Source organism: Carassius carassius, chromosome 47 (genome assembly GCF_963082965.1).
Source record: "Carassius carassius chromosome 47, fCarCar2.1, whole genome shotgun sequence".
NCBI classification, from domain to species: Eukaryota; Metazoa; Chordata; class Actinopteri; order Cypriniformes; family Cyprinidae; genus Carassius; species Carassius carassius.
Window position 1 is genome coordinate 222501 of NC_081801.1, and position 17500 is coordinate 240000.

General features: G+C 40.2%; 1 protein-coding gene across 1 annotated transcript in view; it reads left to right on the forward strand.

Annotated features, from left to right (window-relative positions):
* The window catches only part of lhfpl2a (LHFPL tetraspan subfamily member 2a), a 53975-nt gene that overhangs the window by 1184 nt on the left and 35291 nt on the right, over positions 1–17500 (forward strand). The window contains exons 2-3 of the mRNA XM_059542209.1: positions 10272–10905; positions 12037–12325. Coding sequence (XP_059398192.1) covers positions 10485–10905; positions 12037–12293 — 678 coding nt within the window. The 5' untranslated portion in view covers positions 10272–10484 and the 3' untranslated portion in view covers positions 12294–12325. The remainder of the gene's footprint in view (positions 1–10271; positions 10906–12036; positions 12326–17500) is intronic.

Below are 17500 nucleotides of genomic sequence, written 5' to 3' on the forward strand. Positions count from 1 at the left end.
CTGGGCTCAGCGTGATGTCTTTTTTCCCCTGCGCTGGCCCTTTAAGGTCTGTTTGAGGTTAGCTGGTTTACCAGTGCTCGATCATCAGTGAACGTTCACTTTATGGAAGCTAAGAATAAGAGCGTGCGTGGTCCTGCCGCTCTCCACTCCAACCATAAAAACACAGACGCTTCATTACAGGCCGCTCAAGCCAAGAGAAAACACACGCGTCCCTCTCATGCGCTGCCAAGATACAGACGCTTTCCTCCATTCAGAGCGACTCCATGAAGCAGTGGAAACTCAGAGCCGCTGTTTGTGGGCCGTCCGGTAAACACTGTGTGCTGTTTGGATCTCAGACCACACAGTCTGTCTGCGTCTCATTCCTGCGATCCAAGATCTCAATGTGTCCAAACCTAGTGAGCTGCCTACAGAGACAGCGTTTCAGACCATCATAGACACAGATGCAGGAATATCACGCTGATTTTGTCCAGATTCTGATGAGAACACAATCTGCCTGTGATCTGCAGTGACTTCTTAGACATTTTAGAACTACAGTGGTTAATTTTTAACAACAATAACTCATTGTAGAACTGATTCATTTTAGAAATGTATTGACTCGTTTCTGAACCATGATTCATTTTAGAACTACAATGATTTGTTTTGTAGTTATAGTGATTCATTTCAGAACCATAGTGATTCATTTTTTTTAAATATAATAAATCTATTATAAACTATAATATTTCATTTGGGATATGAATTCATTTTTATAACTACAGTGATTTACTTTTGAAATATGATTAATTTTAAAACTGCTGTAATTAATTTTGGAACTATAATGGTTCATTTGAAGTAATGATTCATTTCTGAACTCTAATGATTCGTTTTAGAACTTTAGGTAATTATTTTACAATTATAGCAATTCATTTTTCAAATTAAACAGTTATTTTTTTAGAATGCTTGCGTAGTGATTTATTTTTTAAAGTTCACACAGCATTTAACTGGAGTATTGTGTATTTTTGTACAGTAAGATCATCTGTAACACGAGCCAGAGTGTGTCTGTGTGAATGTGAAACCCGAGTCAAATGCAGTGTTAAAATGCTAATTGAATGTGTGCTGGAGGTCAGAGGTCAAGCAGACACTGCTGTTTGCAGCACAGCTGCTGGCGGAGCTCATCAGCATGAGAACACGCTGCGTTCTGATCGTGTGGATGTGTAGTTTGTGCATGAGAGTCGACGGAATCTGGATGTGGCCGGTTCTGTTTAAGTGCAGAAGGGCTTTAAATGGGTCACATTACGTGCTGGAGTTTCCATGCAGCGCTCCCAAAAGGAGCATGTTTGATTGAATTAAAACCAGCCGGGCCGTGCTGCCTTCAAATCAAGCCCAGAGCTCAGAGCGCCAGCCGTCACACGTCTCTCACACACACACACACACACACACACACACACACACACACACACAGAGACAGACACAGAGACAGACACAGAGAGTGAGTGTGTGTCCATCTGATGTCAGGTGATCTGTAGATCATTGTCTTCATTGTGCTCTGTGTGTGTGTGTGTGTGTGTGTGTGTGGTGTTCAGGGTTTGTGCTGTAGTGCAGGTCAGTCATGCACACTGATAAGATTAGTGCTGTAGTAAACCAGTCTCTCGTTCTTATCTCTCTCTCTCTCTAAAGTGTGTGTTTTTCATCAAGCAAATTCCTCCTGCTCTCTCTTTCTGTCTTTCTCTCTTTCTCTCTCTCATTCTCTCTCTCTCTCTCTTTCTCTCTCTCTCTCTCTGTGTGTGTCTCTCTCTCTCTCTTTGTCTCTGCGGTGTGTGTGTGTGTGTGTTGTCCTCATGAGCTCACGCTGTGTTTTCTGTGAAAGCAGCAGGGTGTGTTTTAGGATGGAGGAGGTTCAGCTCACCCACCGAACCCCCGCACACTTCAGGACAGTTGTTGTCTGTCTTTGTTCTCAGGGGACACTTGCAAGTGCTCGGGGCCCCGCAGGAGCCGCCTGTATTATCCATCTGCACTGCTACACTTCATTCAGCACTGGAGTTGTGATGACCATTTGTGTTCACTAGATTATGCTGTAGTGCAAACACACTCTTGAGTGTGATCCAGTTATCATAATGTGATGTGTTAATAACCCAAAGCTGTATGTAAATGAGCAGAGGCTGTGGCCAATCACAGCTGTGTGCTTTCACAATAGAACTGATTTTCATGATTAGGTCTGCACTCATTAGTTTTTAGGACTGTAGTGATCTATTTTAGAATTGCAGTGATTTATTTTGGAACTATAGTGATTCATCTGTTTGTTAACGAGCATTTGCAGTGGAATTTTAGGACACATTTCAGTCATATTTCACGCAAAGGATTATGTGCGTGAGCCCTTGGATGTTCCCCAGTGAAGGTCAGAGGTCGCTGAGAATGCCTGATATTTCTGTGATATTTCTCACTGTGGTTTATGGGGATGTTTGGGATGATTGTCAAGCAGGAGAGAATGAGCTGAAATCACTGACAGACAGACAGTTTATCAGTGGGTTCAGCAGTTCATTTTGTCAGTATGAGTGACTAAACAGGAAGAGCTCTGTCAGGAGACAGGAAGTGCTCTGTAAAGGCTTATGGCTGTTGTGAAGATCAGTAACGAGATCAGATCTGATCAATCTGTGTATTAAACGTATATTTTAACAGATTGTGGTGAAGAACTTTGGGTTCTGGCTTGTGTATTATATGCTTAATAATCACAGACAGTAATTAACTGATTAAGACTTGAACTCCTCTTTTGCTTCTGTGATTCTGTACTTCAGAGTGAATTACATGACTGTATTCTGTGTTTATCATCAGTCTCTAGTACATGTGTGTGTCAGATGAGTCTCATTAGAATCACCAGAGATCAGTACTCGGACAGTAGGTCACAGCGCCAGCAACGCCAAAGTCACGGGTTCAGTTCTCAGAAGTGATTGAACTGAGAACATGTGAACCTTTAATGCAGTGTAAGTCGCTTTGGATAAAAGCATCTGCCGAAGTCTGCTGTGTCAGATGTGAGAATCTATAGTGCTGAAGTTCCTCTTACTGCATGGTGCATGATGACCTGATGTGTGCAGGTTCTGCTTGTGTTGTCTAATGGACTCGTCAGTTTCCCGTCTGACGTTCATGACCCGTGATGTCACTGTGCTGTGAACCGCGGTAATCAGCTCAATTGTCCTCGTGTTTGACATGTTATGCGTGACAGAGCGCTGTGTAACGCTCAAGCTCTCAATCGTCGCTGTGTGTGTGTCTCGTGTCAGCTGTCCCTCAACACACACTTCATGATTACTGGACTGAAGCAAGTGTGAGTGTGATCAGGTGTGTGTCAGTGGTTCCTGTAGGACACAATCCTACTGTAAGACGAGGAAACGGTGTGTCATTAAAGAACTGAACATGGTCTCACTTCTTCCCATCAGCCCAGCTGCTGTGCTGTTTAACGGTCTGTGTTGATGTGCTGAGTTTGGACACAATGGATGTGTCCTGTTGTTCAGAGCCCACCTGCCGTGGAAACCCCCTCCATAACAAACCCCCAGAAATAGAGCCGCTCCACTTCCATCGGCTCTTCCTCTCCGAGTGTGTGAGGTTCTCTGTAAGAGTTCTTCATAGAGTTCATATAGTCAACTAAAACTGATGCAAAAAAATTCAAACATAAAGAAACCAAAATTAAAATGACAACTAAATATAAAAATAAAAATGGTAAAATATTAAAATTCTAAATATTTATATGAACTTTAATAGTTTCTCAATGATACTAAAATAACACTGATATTAATATTATTATTACTATAATTAATATTACTAATGTTGTAGTCAGGATGTAACCGTTAACCGTGAGTGATTCAGATATGTTCAGAGCTTCTGCTGTTTCCTTCTGATGTGTTTTATGTAGTATAATTTCACAAAACTACAGTCAGACCATTCTGTTTTTGCTTCAGATTTCAAAATTAAACAGTCTAATTTAGATTAAAAACGGCGTGTATGCTGCATCTTTGTTTGGATCATGATTACAATCCAGTGGTTGGCTCTAAATTTAAATGGAAGGAGCACAGACAAAGCCTTAGTTTGTTTATATGAAGATATTTCTTTTATTTGTGTAACTTAGTTCTTTGATTTGGGGTTTGTTTTAAAATTTCAGTTTAGATTTGTTATATTTTGATTTCACAAGGAAACGTGCAGCAGTAGACTAATAAAACAACACCTTTTCATTTACTGTATAATGTCTTCAGTCTCATTTTGTAAAAAAAAAAAATATTGTGAGGAAAATCAAATCGTCAAATCAAAATCTTCAAATTGAATTGTGTTGAGTGAATCGTTACATCCCTAGTATTATTATTAACAATAAAATAATATTATAATAAATTTATCAAATCAAAAAGGGAATTTAAATACTTTTTTTTATGAAAACGCTTAGTTTTTTGAAGATGTCTGGAATCACAAAATGATTTGTGGTTAATTAATAACTATAACAATCCCAGTTTCTGTAAATAAAAAAGTTGCAAATAAGCATCTTTTTAGTCATAATTACAGGAGAAGTATTTGAGTGTTGTGCTGGACATTGATGCTTATGTTACGGATCATTACATGCAGCACAGACTGACATGATCCTTCAGTGTGTGTGTGTGTGTGTGTGTGTGTTAGTTCCCTATGAAGCTTTTCTAAAACAGATATTAGTAAACCCAGACCCCATGATGCTTGTTAGTGTAAACCATTCACTGTCACTCTCAGGGATGTTCAGTAAACTGGGTGTTGATGTGACCCATGTCCATCAGCGGGTGACCGCTGAACTCCTCGGCTCCAGTAATGATGCTGACGACTGTGAGAGCTGATGAACTGAGAGTGAATACGGTCAGTAGGTGAGTGTGTGTGTGTGTGTGTCCTGCAGCAGGAACAGATTAAACTGACAAACAGTGGTTCTGAACAATAGTGCTGCGGATATCCTCCTCCTGCTGCAGGGGCTGCTGGGAGCTCTAGAGGGTCATAGAGGAGGACTGTTGGATATCAGGCGCTCAGAGCTGCTCACACACACACACACACACACACGGTGTGTGGCTCCAGTGGGAGTTTCTGCTTCTGCTTGACCACCCGCTCAGATGTCTGCTGTTCTCCATCATGAGACCCGCGCCTCTCTGAGAAGGAAAGGAGGAAATCACCTCTTCAGCTCCCCACACACACACACACACACACACTGGATGAGTTCAGTATGGCGCACCACTGATCACTGCTCATTACAGTACAGCGATTACAACACCAGTGTCACATGACCTCAGTTGATTCAGTGAGGGGCGCCCAGTGATCGTCTCAAATGAAGCAGTCAGCTTTATTTAAAAAAACACATTGTTTCAAAGCAGCTTTACAGAGAGAGAGAGAGAGAGATTTTTTTTTTAATTTAACCAATAAAACCAGACAATTGTAAATGGAGAAAAACGGAATTCAGAAAAAATTAAAGGGAAAAAAAATGGAGTTTGGGAATAAACATTTGTTACGTAAAATCAGACACATTGCAAGCCACGTGTTAAGTATGTTCTGTTGAAGTGTTGATGGTGTGTCAGTCAGAACAGTCTTTAGCTGCTGTTCTTCATCATGTGACCGTCAGACGTCTATCCTGAGGCATTATGGGAGCTGTTTACCTCTCAGGTGCAGGTGTTCTCCCAGCTGAGTAACAGTGCTTCTGGTTTTCCCACACTCACGATCCACAGATCGAACTAGTGAAGCGTTTAGTGATAACAGAAGAGAGACGAACACGCTCTCTGTTTGTGGTTTGGTGTTGTGATGGATTGTGGGATGAGTGTGAATACATACAGGCGTTTCTATGATCTAAACCTCACGACACGGTGATGGCTTCTTCTGGAAACTCGTTCAGCGAGAGTGAGTGAGTGTGTGTGTGTGTGTGTGTGTGTGAGTAATGCTTTGGGAATGATGGAGCCGTCTGTGGGGCTTGTGCTGACGATGACATCACTGAATCCCAGTCATCTGTTGTGATGTTATGATGAGTTTCTCCTGGATACTCTCACACTGAGCCGCGCTGGACTGATTGTGTTTGGCAGCGTTTCATCACAGATCATGTGTTTGTTTTATCAGCCAATAATCTGCTCAGGGACGGGTTGCCATGGTTACGCTCAGAGTTCCATCCTGTGAGCGTTTCTTTCTTCTCAGTGTGTGTGTGTGTGTGTGTGTGTATCATAAACATGAACTCACTGAACACACGTGTGCATGAGGGCTGTTTTTCCATGAGCATCACGGCCGTTTGTGGAGGTCAGAATCCTCATTCCTCTGGACGCTGAGCCAGATGTAGATGATCAGAGCTGACTCCAGGAGAGACTCGTGTGAATCTGCTCATGCACAGTTTGTTCTTGGTCAGCTGATTTGATCGCTCATTACAGACGCACAGTTATTTGACCTCTGAAACTGACAAATATTCAACATTTTTCTTATTGCATATTATTTCTGATCAAACAGGATGTTTTGTAGGGCCCTAGGAAATCCTTTTTATATTTTCCCAAATGATGTTTTTCTGGACTCCTTTTTAATGGTTAACTTTACATTTTAATGTTTTTATTAATCAAAAGGCATGTCTAATTAATAAAACCCATGAAACCTATACAACTTAAGATCAATATATTATTGATATTTAACAAATGATTTTTGAATTTTTAGGGCCATTCATTCACACAGAGACGCGCAGAACATTCTGGATTCTCATTTAAAGTATTTTTGCGACTTAATATTTACAGACACTAGTCCATATCACGATTTAAGTGTAATGACCTACTTTTGATTAATTCATCCAAACTTTGACAAATTCCCTCTACGTTTTCTGAATCGTGAAAGTCATAAAGCCAACATGAATCAGTACTCGGCTGGGGCGTAACGGTCAATGTGCACATGAACATATCAAATATGACACATAAGCTCACGGGTCACATGACCAGCGTTCATCAACCCTGTGCCATCATCACAGGAGCTGATGATCATGTGATCAGGGTGGAGATACTGACCGATCCTGATAATCATCGTACATTCACTTTTATGATCGGATGATGAACTTTAGTGGCGTTAGACTTTAGACAGCAGGACTTCATCCGCTCCTGCCAGACTGTGTGTTATTGTAACCCAGATTTAGCTGTAGACGGGCCCCATGGGGGCGGGGCCTATAGTGGGCGGGGCCATAGAGATGACATCACTGCAGCAGAACATCATTCACGCTTAGAAGTGAATGAGACAAGACACTGGGATTGAATTCATATGTCTTTGAGTTAAACAGAGCTGAAACCAGGTATTTACTTGAGTGTGTGTGTGTGTGTGTGTGTTTAACCAGAATTGTGAGGGTCAAATGTTTGATTTTATGTGTCCTCAGCAGTTAAAAACACTTAGAAATGTTTCTAATCATGTTTGTGTTTAAATCCAGTGTTTTGTGTGGGTTCCTGTGCGGGTTTGTTTAGGATAAAATCGAAAAAGCATTAACCTGATAGGAATGATACTGTATAGTGAAACAAACATGTGTCTGATTTTCATTTGTGAAGAGCTCAGGATGATCACACACACACACACACACGTGAGGTTTTTATCACTCATCAGGCTGCAGTCAGCAGAAGTCAGAGGTCAAGGCCTTTTAGAATGTCATGTGATCTGAGCATTTGGTTTCAATTTCTCATTTGTGTGTTTCAGACAGAATGAGGCCTTGTGTTTATATCTGCATGGAGTCCGTGTGTGTGTGTGCGTGTGTGTGTGTTTATGGATTGCACACATATGACCTTCATTATTTGCAGCTGGTCAAGTTAGTTGTGTAAACACCAGGTTAGTCAGACTGGTTTTAAGGGCTGTGTTTATGCATCTGGCTGCTGGTCAGAGTCACTTGTGGGAAACTTTGAGTTAGATGCTTGTCAATTATAGGCTGCTGTTGATTGTAATGAGATGTAATTGTTAGTGTTGATGCTCCTGTTTGACGTTTTATGTGCTGTTGATGAAGAACAGATATACTGCTCATCATAAAACATGAACAGTGAGCTGCTTTAAGACAGGACGGTCTCGTGAACCCATTCCCCATCATTCTCTGTGCTGCGCATCGTGTGTTCCTGCAGGGATTTGGGGGTGTTCGGCTGGTTAACCCATGACATCATTCACATGTGTTGGTGGTCAGCAGCTGAGTTCAGTCACTCAGAGTCTCTGATGAACAATCACAGCACAGCATCACCACATTACGCTCGCCCAGAGATCTCTCGATCACAGCTGAACCGACTAAAGATCCTTCACAGTCAGGACTGCCAACTGCACTTTTGTACCGCCAGTAGTGTTGCACAGTGCACCACGATTCTCAGAAATTAAAAACGTCACGATTCCTAAATTTATTAGTATCGATACTTCAAAGCATGACTGCGTCCAGATTTGTAAGAAGTATTTCATGTTGGTGTGTGCAACGCACGCTTCCAGTGCCTCCCTATGGACGTCTGTGTTTATTCTCCTCACGCACGCAGCAAAAAAGCACTACAGCGAGATGGCTGCATTAGTGGCTTTACTAAACTGATTTGGGTTTACTGTAATGTGTGCATAATCGCATTAAATAGTTTAAATAAGTTGTTCAGATGAACAAAGCACGTGGTTTTCTTGCATAATTAACATTTTAATTGTTTGGTCAGACAGTTCATATATAATATTCACATTAAACGTGGAGTTGTGTTCTGTATGCTAAATATGAAAACGAGCTGATCGAGATTCACATGCTTGGCTCACTGACCCTGTATACTCTCATTCATTTCGTTCATAAACGAGATGTATCAGTTCATTCAACTCGTTCACGAATGAGAAGATCTCTCGTTCAGTGAAGGGCATCACATGCTTCGTCACATCTTGAGTAACTCTTTGACAGGGTGAAACAGTTCACAGAGCTGTTCACGAGCTGCGCATGCGCTGCTAATAGCGCCGTGCTCGCGCTTCTCCGCTCGCGCGCTGCTGTGGAGGGAGGAACTTCAGTGAACGAGAAATATAAGTCAGTGGGTTACCTGAACGAGAATGATTCGTTCACCTAAAAGATTCGTTCACGGACGAACGATCACTAGTGCAATTTCATATAGCCTATATTAAATATTTGGAATATATATTTTCATATTTTATTAGATTCTTTGATAAGGTTACAATACGAAGTTCTAAGTAGCAGCGTATCTTCCGTGATGTTCCCGATGCGCGGGTCGGGGTGGGTAAAGAAATGTTACTTTATGTGCGGGCTGGGGCGGGCCAAATCATTTCATAAAAGCGGGAGTCGGGACCCGCGGGTTGGAAAAAAAGCGGACCCGCGCATCACTAGGCTGCACGAGCGAGCACAAGTGATACTGTGGCCGCTGGTCCACGACTGTGGAAAAAGATGACGCTCACTAAAGCTCACTGGCTGAGTTTTCTCCTCTGAAAGAAAAGGTTGCACAACTGACAGGATAAGTTACAATATCTGAGATATTGCTGCTTAATTTTATTGGCTTTTTTTTTTTTTTTACTTGAATGCCATTTCTTAAATTGATATTATTTATCTTTTAACATTTAATCTTCTGAGTTCAGAAACATTGTTTAATATAATCGCTGTTCATATTTTTATTCAAAGTTCAGAATCAAGATAAATTTATTACTCTTATGTTTCTTATGATAACTGAGATAATGCTGCTAAATTTATTCTTTTTTTACCTTGAATGTCATTGCTCTAATTTATTTTTTATATTTTGATATTTCATATTTTGTTCAAATGTTTAATATATCTGCTGTTCATGTGTCATTTATTAGTGTGTTATATGATTAGAATGTTGTCCCGGTTTTAAAATAAAGCACAGCAATGATATTTGAGAGTGAATTTTCCCCTTTCAGGAAAAGTATCGAAAAAGTATCGAAATCGCAATTCTTGACTAGGTATCGGTATCAAAACAATAATTTTGGTATTGTGACAACACTAACGGCCAGAGCAGTAAAATAATAGAAAACATAAAAAAAAGCAGTTTAGAACAATGGTTTGAAGAGTTTGAGCAAGCAATATGGAAGGAAAACATTATTAAAGATTATAAGTGATGGTTACAATACAGCGATCATGTGACTTAAAAAGAGTGTATTGTTATTTTTAATATTTTGCTGAATTAGAACTTTGTTTATATGGAAACTTGTTTCCTCCACAGAATAGAAAAAAACATAATTGTGACACATATCGCTATTCTGGCTTTTTTCCCCTCACAGTTTTAATTTCTAAATTCTGTTTCACAGTTCCATTAAAAAAAAAATCTAAATTGAGATAAACTGTTTCTGTCTTCCTGCAGCTGTGTTTGTGAGATGATGATCAAACTTCTGCACTAAGATGTAGAAGAGGAGGAGGAAGAGAGACAGAAAGAGAAAGAACTTGAGTCTGAGCGACACACTGAGAAGAAGAAGAGGAGAGAGAGAGAGAGAGCGAGAGACCGCTGTTCAGACTCACCGCTCGTCCATACGACACACCCACAGTTCCCTGTGACCTCTGACCTCAGCCGCACACCATGTGTCACGTGATCGTGACGTGTCGTTCGATGCTGTGGACTCTGCTGAGCATCGTGGCGGCGTTCAGTGAGCTCATCGCCTTCATGAGCACCGACTGGCTGGTGGGCTTCCCGCGGACACCGGACACCGTCTTCTCTCCGCAGGGGGCCACGGCGGCGGGTGAGGCGTACCGCCCCACACTGGGCATCTACGGCCGCTGCATCCGTCTGCCCCACCTGCGGCGCGGTGTCCTGTGCGGCCCGTACGCCGTGCACTTCTCTGAGATCGCCAGCAGGTTCTGGCAGGCCACCTCCATCTTCCTCGCCGCCGGGATCCTGCTGCTGTGCGCCGTGGCCTTCATCTCCGTCTTCACCATGTGCTTCCAGAGCATCATGAAGAAAAGCATCTTCAACGTGTGCGGACTCCTGCAGGCCATCGCTGGTGAGACACACACACACACACACTCACTGTGTTCACATTCTTATGAGGTCAGTGTATTATTAGATACTCATCCCATAATGCACTGGGAATGAAGTGATGAATCAGTAACCGTACAATACAAGACTGATTTGACTGTTGAAAAGACCATGACAGACATTTCAGATGCAGTGATGGACACGTGTGTGTGTGTGTGTGTGTGTGTGTGTGTAGCTTTGAGACCATCAGACCCTCAACAACATGTGGAAAGAATTTCTGACCTACTTTCATTTCCTTACATTATAGCAGACCGATACACACACCTAACACACACACACACACACACACAGATTGTTCTGGAAGACAGAAATCCTGTTAAAGACGTTCATGTTGTTCAGTGTGTCATTCATCACAGCATCTGCTCATGAGTCCAGGCCGCTGTTATTTTCCCAATGTGGAAAACACCGATTCTGGTCATCATAACGGAAACTTCCTGTATAACGGAGTTATAATAATAAATAGAGTATGTCAGTTGTTTGTGAATATTCTTGTGCACAAAGACTACTGTGTAAATGTCAGTCTGCATGATATGTGTGTCAAGAAACAGAGGAGAATGATCTTATTTATTTAGGACATACTAATAATATTTAAACATTATTAAAACACTATATCTTAAGGAATATTACACCACTTTTAGTCCATATTTTATTTGAAACGGCATTCTTCTGTTGCGCGGCACAAATAAATGAAAGGAATTGATGTTCACATTTTAAAAACATGTTTATCTTTATGCACTTTATTATCAGCAGTTTTTACAATAAATGTGTATTAAATCTAACACCGAATCCAGAAAGCTAAAGCAGATTTCAACATTTCTGAAAAATTAAAGTGTTAACCTTCTTTATTATTCAAATGTAATTTTAATCATTAAATTAATTTAACCATACAGAAAAAACGCAATGATTTGTCAGATTTCATGCGAGTCTGAAGGCTTTGAGAACTCGACTGAAGAGAGACTCTGAGAGAAACGAACAGGTCAAACATCAGATCACTGCAGATGAACTTCCTGTGATTCAGTGCAGGACTTGCTGTTTCTCTAGTTAGTTGTGAGATCTGCTCCAGCCGTGTGTTGATGTGTGTGTCCTCCGTCTGCAGGTCTGTTCCTGATCCTGGGGCTGATGCTGTATCCCGCCGGCTGGGGTTCAGATAAAGTGCAGGGTTACTGTGGCCCTGACGCCTCGCCCTATCAGCTGGGCCTGTGCTCCATGGGCTGGGCCTTCTACACAGCACTGGGCGGCACCGTCCTCACCTTCATCTGCGCCGTGTTCTCCGCGCAGGCCGAGATCGCCACGTCCAGTGATAAAGTGCAGGAGGAGATCGAGGAGGGCAAGAGCTTGATCTGTCTGCTGTGAGGACTGGAGCGCCTGTGGATTTGACTTCCTGTGTCTGTTTCTCGTGTTAGATGATCTGATGTGTGTCCGTCTGATGTAAATATACCTGTATATACTGTAAATATGATTGTGAAGGATCGTGGGTTCCAGTCGCCCCGAAACCACTGCACCGCGTCGCTCGATCTTGTGTGTGAGGAGACGATTGTGAACGCTGAATCACATCAGTGAGCATGTGCCCGAATCACTGACGCTTATCCAGTGCCAAAATCACACCATCCTGATGCCTTGAGCCGCCGAACCAGACCTGAGACCCACCGAACCAAACACCTGTTTGTGTGTGTGTGTGTGTGTGTCCATCTGTGTGTGTGTGTCTGTCCCTCTGTATGTGTGTGTGTGTGTGTTTTTCTGTCCCTCTGTATGTGTGTGTGTGTGTGTCTGTCTGTCTGCTCTAGTTCACTTGTTTACCATCATCTCTGCCAAATAAAGAAGCCATGACTAAACACGAGCATCGCTCCACTGACTTTCTTTCACTTAAACTTCCTGCCAAACACTCTGGAGGTCAGTGACCCCTGCAGCACTGGAGGAAGTGTGTGTGTGTGTGTGTGTGTTAGCTTTTTTAGTTTTAATTTCAGTTATAGTTTCAGTGATTTTCATTTTGATTTTTTTTTTATTTGTGCTTTTTTAAATTGTATTTTTTTATTTAATCAGTTTTTTATATTTCCATATAGTTTATTTTTATTATAGTTTTAGATTACTATGAAAAGTTCTGCCACATAATAATTATAATAATAAAAGTAATTGCAACTTTTTATTCACCATTATGACTTTTTTCTCAGAATTGCATAAACTCAGAATTCCAAATTTTGTTTGCGACTTGCAATTGTTTTTTTTCAATTTAATTTTTTCCTCCGCCACAGAATAAGAAATAAAAGGTAATTGTGACTATTATTTCTTGCAATTTTACTCTAAATTGCAAGAATTGTGAACTTTGAGATAAAAAGTTGTCATAGTTTCTGGTGGTGGAATCGAGCTTCCTCAGATCAGTCTGTAGAGTAAATGTCAGACTTTAGAGCTGCAGTTTCTCTCATAATCATCTAAATCGGAAACCTTAAAGAGACAGTTCATCTAATAATGATCATTCTATCTGTTTACTCTTCTTCATGTCTATATAAACCTGTAGGACTTTGTTCACCAGAAAACAAAGGAAAACTTTTTTTTTTTTGGTCCATGCAACAAATGTTTGATGGGGTCTGATGTTGTTTGGACTCCAGTCTGGACTTCAGTTTAAGATGTGCAGAAAGAAGGTTTGATTGATATTTGGGAGAATAAATGAATGATTTTTAGGTGAACTCTTTAAAGTGGCGTTTCTTACATGAGCAGAGTCTGATCAGCACTGGAGACTCAATGATCAACCATCAGACTCACATTAGAGTGTGTTTATACTGCAGAAGAGCTGATGTGAGTGAATCTACTGCCACACACACACACACACACGGGCCAAAGCCTGACTCACATCCTGTGTCATTTACTGAGAGAGCGAGCGAGAGGACAGCAGAGAGAAAATCAGGCTGATTGTTTCCAGATTGTGGTTTGTGCGCCAGTGAAACTGCACTGAGAGTCGGTTGTGTATCATAAACTCTTTTTCTTATTAAGCCATAATGACTGCAGCACACGGTGACCTCTGACCCCACATGTGTTACTGACGTGCGCCATTCAGAGACGCTGTACAGAGTGACAAACGACTGCAGAGTCAGAGAAACTACAGAAACAGAAGGAAGCTGTGAAACAGTAAATCACTGTAACGTTACACTGAGACTGTGTGCGCGCGCGCGTGAGTGTGTGTGTGTGTGTGTGTGTGCGCGCGCGTGTTCTTTCATTAATTCTCCTTTTCGTTCAGTTTAACTTAAAAGTACTTAACTAAAACGATAATAAATTAAAAAATACTATAGACATTTAACTAATAAAAATGAAAACGCAACAAATTACTAAAAGTTTAAACAAGAACATTTTTTTTTTTAAAATGACATTCAAAACACAATAGTTGTCCCGTGAGCGCGCAGCGCGCATCCTGTGTGCAGTTCCTTTCCCGACCGCAGGAGGCGATCGTCATCCAATCAGCGCGCGTGTCTGTGTGCTCGTGCTCGCTCTCAGCGCGTGTTAGTGATGGGAAACTCGGATCATTTTACCGACTCGGACTTTTGAGTCTAGTTCAGCAAAATGAACGAATCTTTTTTCGAGTCATTTCGTTCATTTTAGCAAAATGTAATTAAAATTATGTGTTACTTCCCCAACACATCTAGTACTTGCAAACGTTGATCACACTACAAACAATACAAAACTAAAATGCTATAAGATACAGAAAAAAATATTAATTCTTCACCTGGGTCTTCAGTCTGTGATTAGCTCACCTCATCTCTTATCTCTTAGTCATTCCTTAATCACGTGACAGCCCCATGCGCTATTTCTGACGTTTTCTGTCACTGTGTTTTTGTTACTGTTTGTTGAGGATCTGTTTTTGACTCTCTATCGGTAAATAAACACTAGGCTATATAATAATATTATAATCCAAGTTTACAAGTATTTATAGACTAGTTTGTTCATTTTTACGCCAATTTTGAGTTTGCTGGTATAATAATTGCTTTTAGGCAGACTTGACATATTGGTGTAATATATGTATAAGAAGATTGCTCAAAAAAGGACATAATGACATATACATTAAAAGCAAATAACATTTTGAATTTGAATGATTAATGTTAGTTTAAAACATTAAGGTTATGATAACTTCAGCTTTAACAGTTTTAACCCAGCTCAGAGTGAGGAGGATACTTCAGATCCAGTGCAGGGGCCATGATTTGGGAAGACTTTGACGAGAGGGTAGCAAGCTTGAGGCCTTCTGCTCCCTCTTCTAAGACCTCAGATGCTATAAAGGTGCAGGCCTACCTTGCAGAGCCACTCTTACCCCGCACATCAGACCCTCTGGCCTGGTGGAGGAGATGTTCACCAGTATACAAAAGCCTTTCTGAAGTCACAAAGACAAGACTTTGCATTGTGGCCACATCTGTGCCATCTGAAAGAGTTTTTTCTAAAACTGGGCAGATTATCTCAGATAGAAGAAACAGACTCAGCCCATCCAAGGTCAGGGAGCTTGCAAACATGCCTTAAAGCAAGTCCTAAAAATATAGCCACGGTGTGTTATTTATTTTAAAGCTTATTTATTTTTATTTATTTAGAAAAAGACTAGCTTGTTGTGCAATATTTTTGTTGTTGTTGTGATTTTAAAGGTAATTTGTTATTGTTATAAGGCTCCGTAGCTTTAGTATCTCTTCATTTTCATTTATTTTTATTTAAATGGTTTACAATTATTTTGGGAATAGTATCCTCTTTGATATAAAGTTTTTATTTTGGCACAAAAGTGTTATTTATTTTAAAACGTATTCATTTTAAATTATTATATAAAAAAGCAAAGCTTGTTGTGCAATATTTAGTTTTTCTTTTTTTTTTCATTTTGTTTATATTGTACTTTTAAAGTTCATTTGTTAAGGTTATTAGACCCTGTGGCTTTATTATCTTTTAATTTGAATTAAATTTTTTATTTACTTTTTTATTATTTTAATTTATTTTGGAATAGTTGTCCTCTTTGTTACAAAGCTTTTCTGGCACAAAAAAAATCAACATTAAACAACAATTCAAAAGTATGTACACAGTGTTTTTTAATGTTTATAAAGTGTCATATGTTACGAAAGTATGGTTTACACAGACAATCTGATTTAATAACTGCACAATTAAACAAAAAACAAACAGACAGAAAAAATATCAACATTTTAAGCATAACCAACTCTTTATTTCCACATTCAGTGTAATGGAAAAGTACCATCATGACACAAATTAAAAGCAACAATTTAAACCAGAAATGCATCACGTAACTGTAAGAGTAAATAAAAATAATAAGTATTACACATCCATTAGTAAGGAAAGTTGTAAATGAACTAATCACTCTAGCCAATGTTATCACATCACGGGACAAAAGAACGAACAAACCGAAAAGAACCGAAAGATGAACTAATCAATTCTCAAGACTGCATTGACTGACAGGTGAATCCTTACTACCTTAGATATAATATAATATACGTATATTATGTCTATGACTACTACTAGAACAGAACATATAGAGAGGAAGGGTGCCAGGATGGCGACCGAGTAAGTCTGTCACTGCTGAGCTCAAAAGTACTAATTTGGTGGTATTTTAAGAAAAGCTGCATTCCTCGGATATTGGACTATTTCTTGTGACTTTGAAAACGACCTAATATCACCGCCTGAGAGGAAAAGAATGCACAAGAACAAGAAGAACCTCATCCCTGATAATGCTCTGATAGCCCCGTGTCACGATTATGCTAGCACCATGCCGTCAGTAGAGGTATCCATGTCTGAGGAAAACTTTCCCCCGCTACCTGTTACTCCATGGGATATTTCAGTTAACATTCTTCCCTGTCCTGTAGGCGATCATAAAGCAGTTTTCATTTCTATTAATTATTTCAGATAATGGTTACAAAGCCAATTACTGGAAACTTAATAACTCTCTTCTTAAAGTGGAGGAGGTTAATCAGAAAATCCCACAGTTGATTAAACACTAGTTCAACAAAGCTGTGGTGGAAAATTCTTTTAGTCTGAATTGGGAGTTATTTAAATATGAATCATCAAAATACTTTAGGATGCTTGGTAGCAAACTTGCTAAAATTAGAAAATTGGAAGAACAGAGAGTTATCACAGGTATCTCGGTAATGTCTCAAATTACACCAGACACCTTAACAGAGGAAGAAAAAATAGAAATGCTTAATTTACAAGAGAGCCTGGGTAATATATATAAAAAGAAGGCAGAAGGAGCTTTTATAAGGTCTCGGAAACGGTGGTTAGAAGAAGGGGAACAAAATTCACCATACTTCTTCAAACGGGAAAAGTATCACACAAAAATGAATACTATTAATGAATTAAAAATGGGCAACTCTATAAGTGATGATCAGCGTGTAATATCTGAGTTTTGTTCCCCATTTCATAAAAAGCTATATACCTCAGAATATGCTGACGAATATGCTAATTCTTCGATGTTTCTTAACTCTCTACACAATACTCCTAAGCTCGACACCTCAGAAGGGATTTTTACCCCTGGCAGAAGTCACCTGGGACAGATGGCCTATCGTCTGAGCTTTATACAGTGTTTCCCAGCAGGTGGC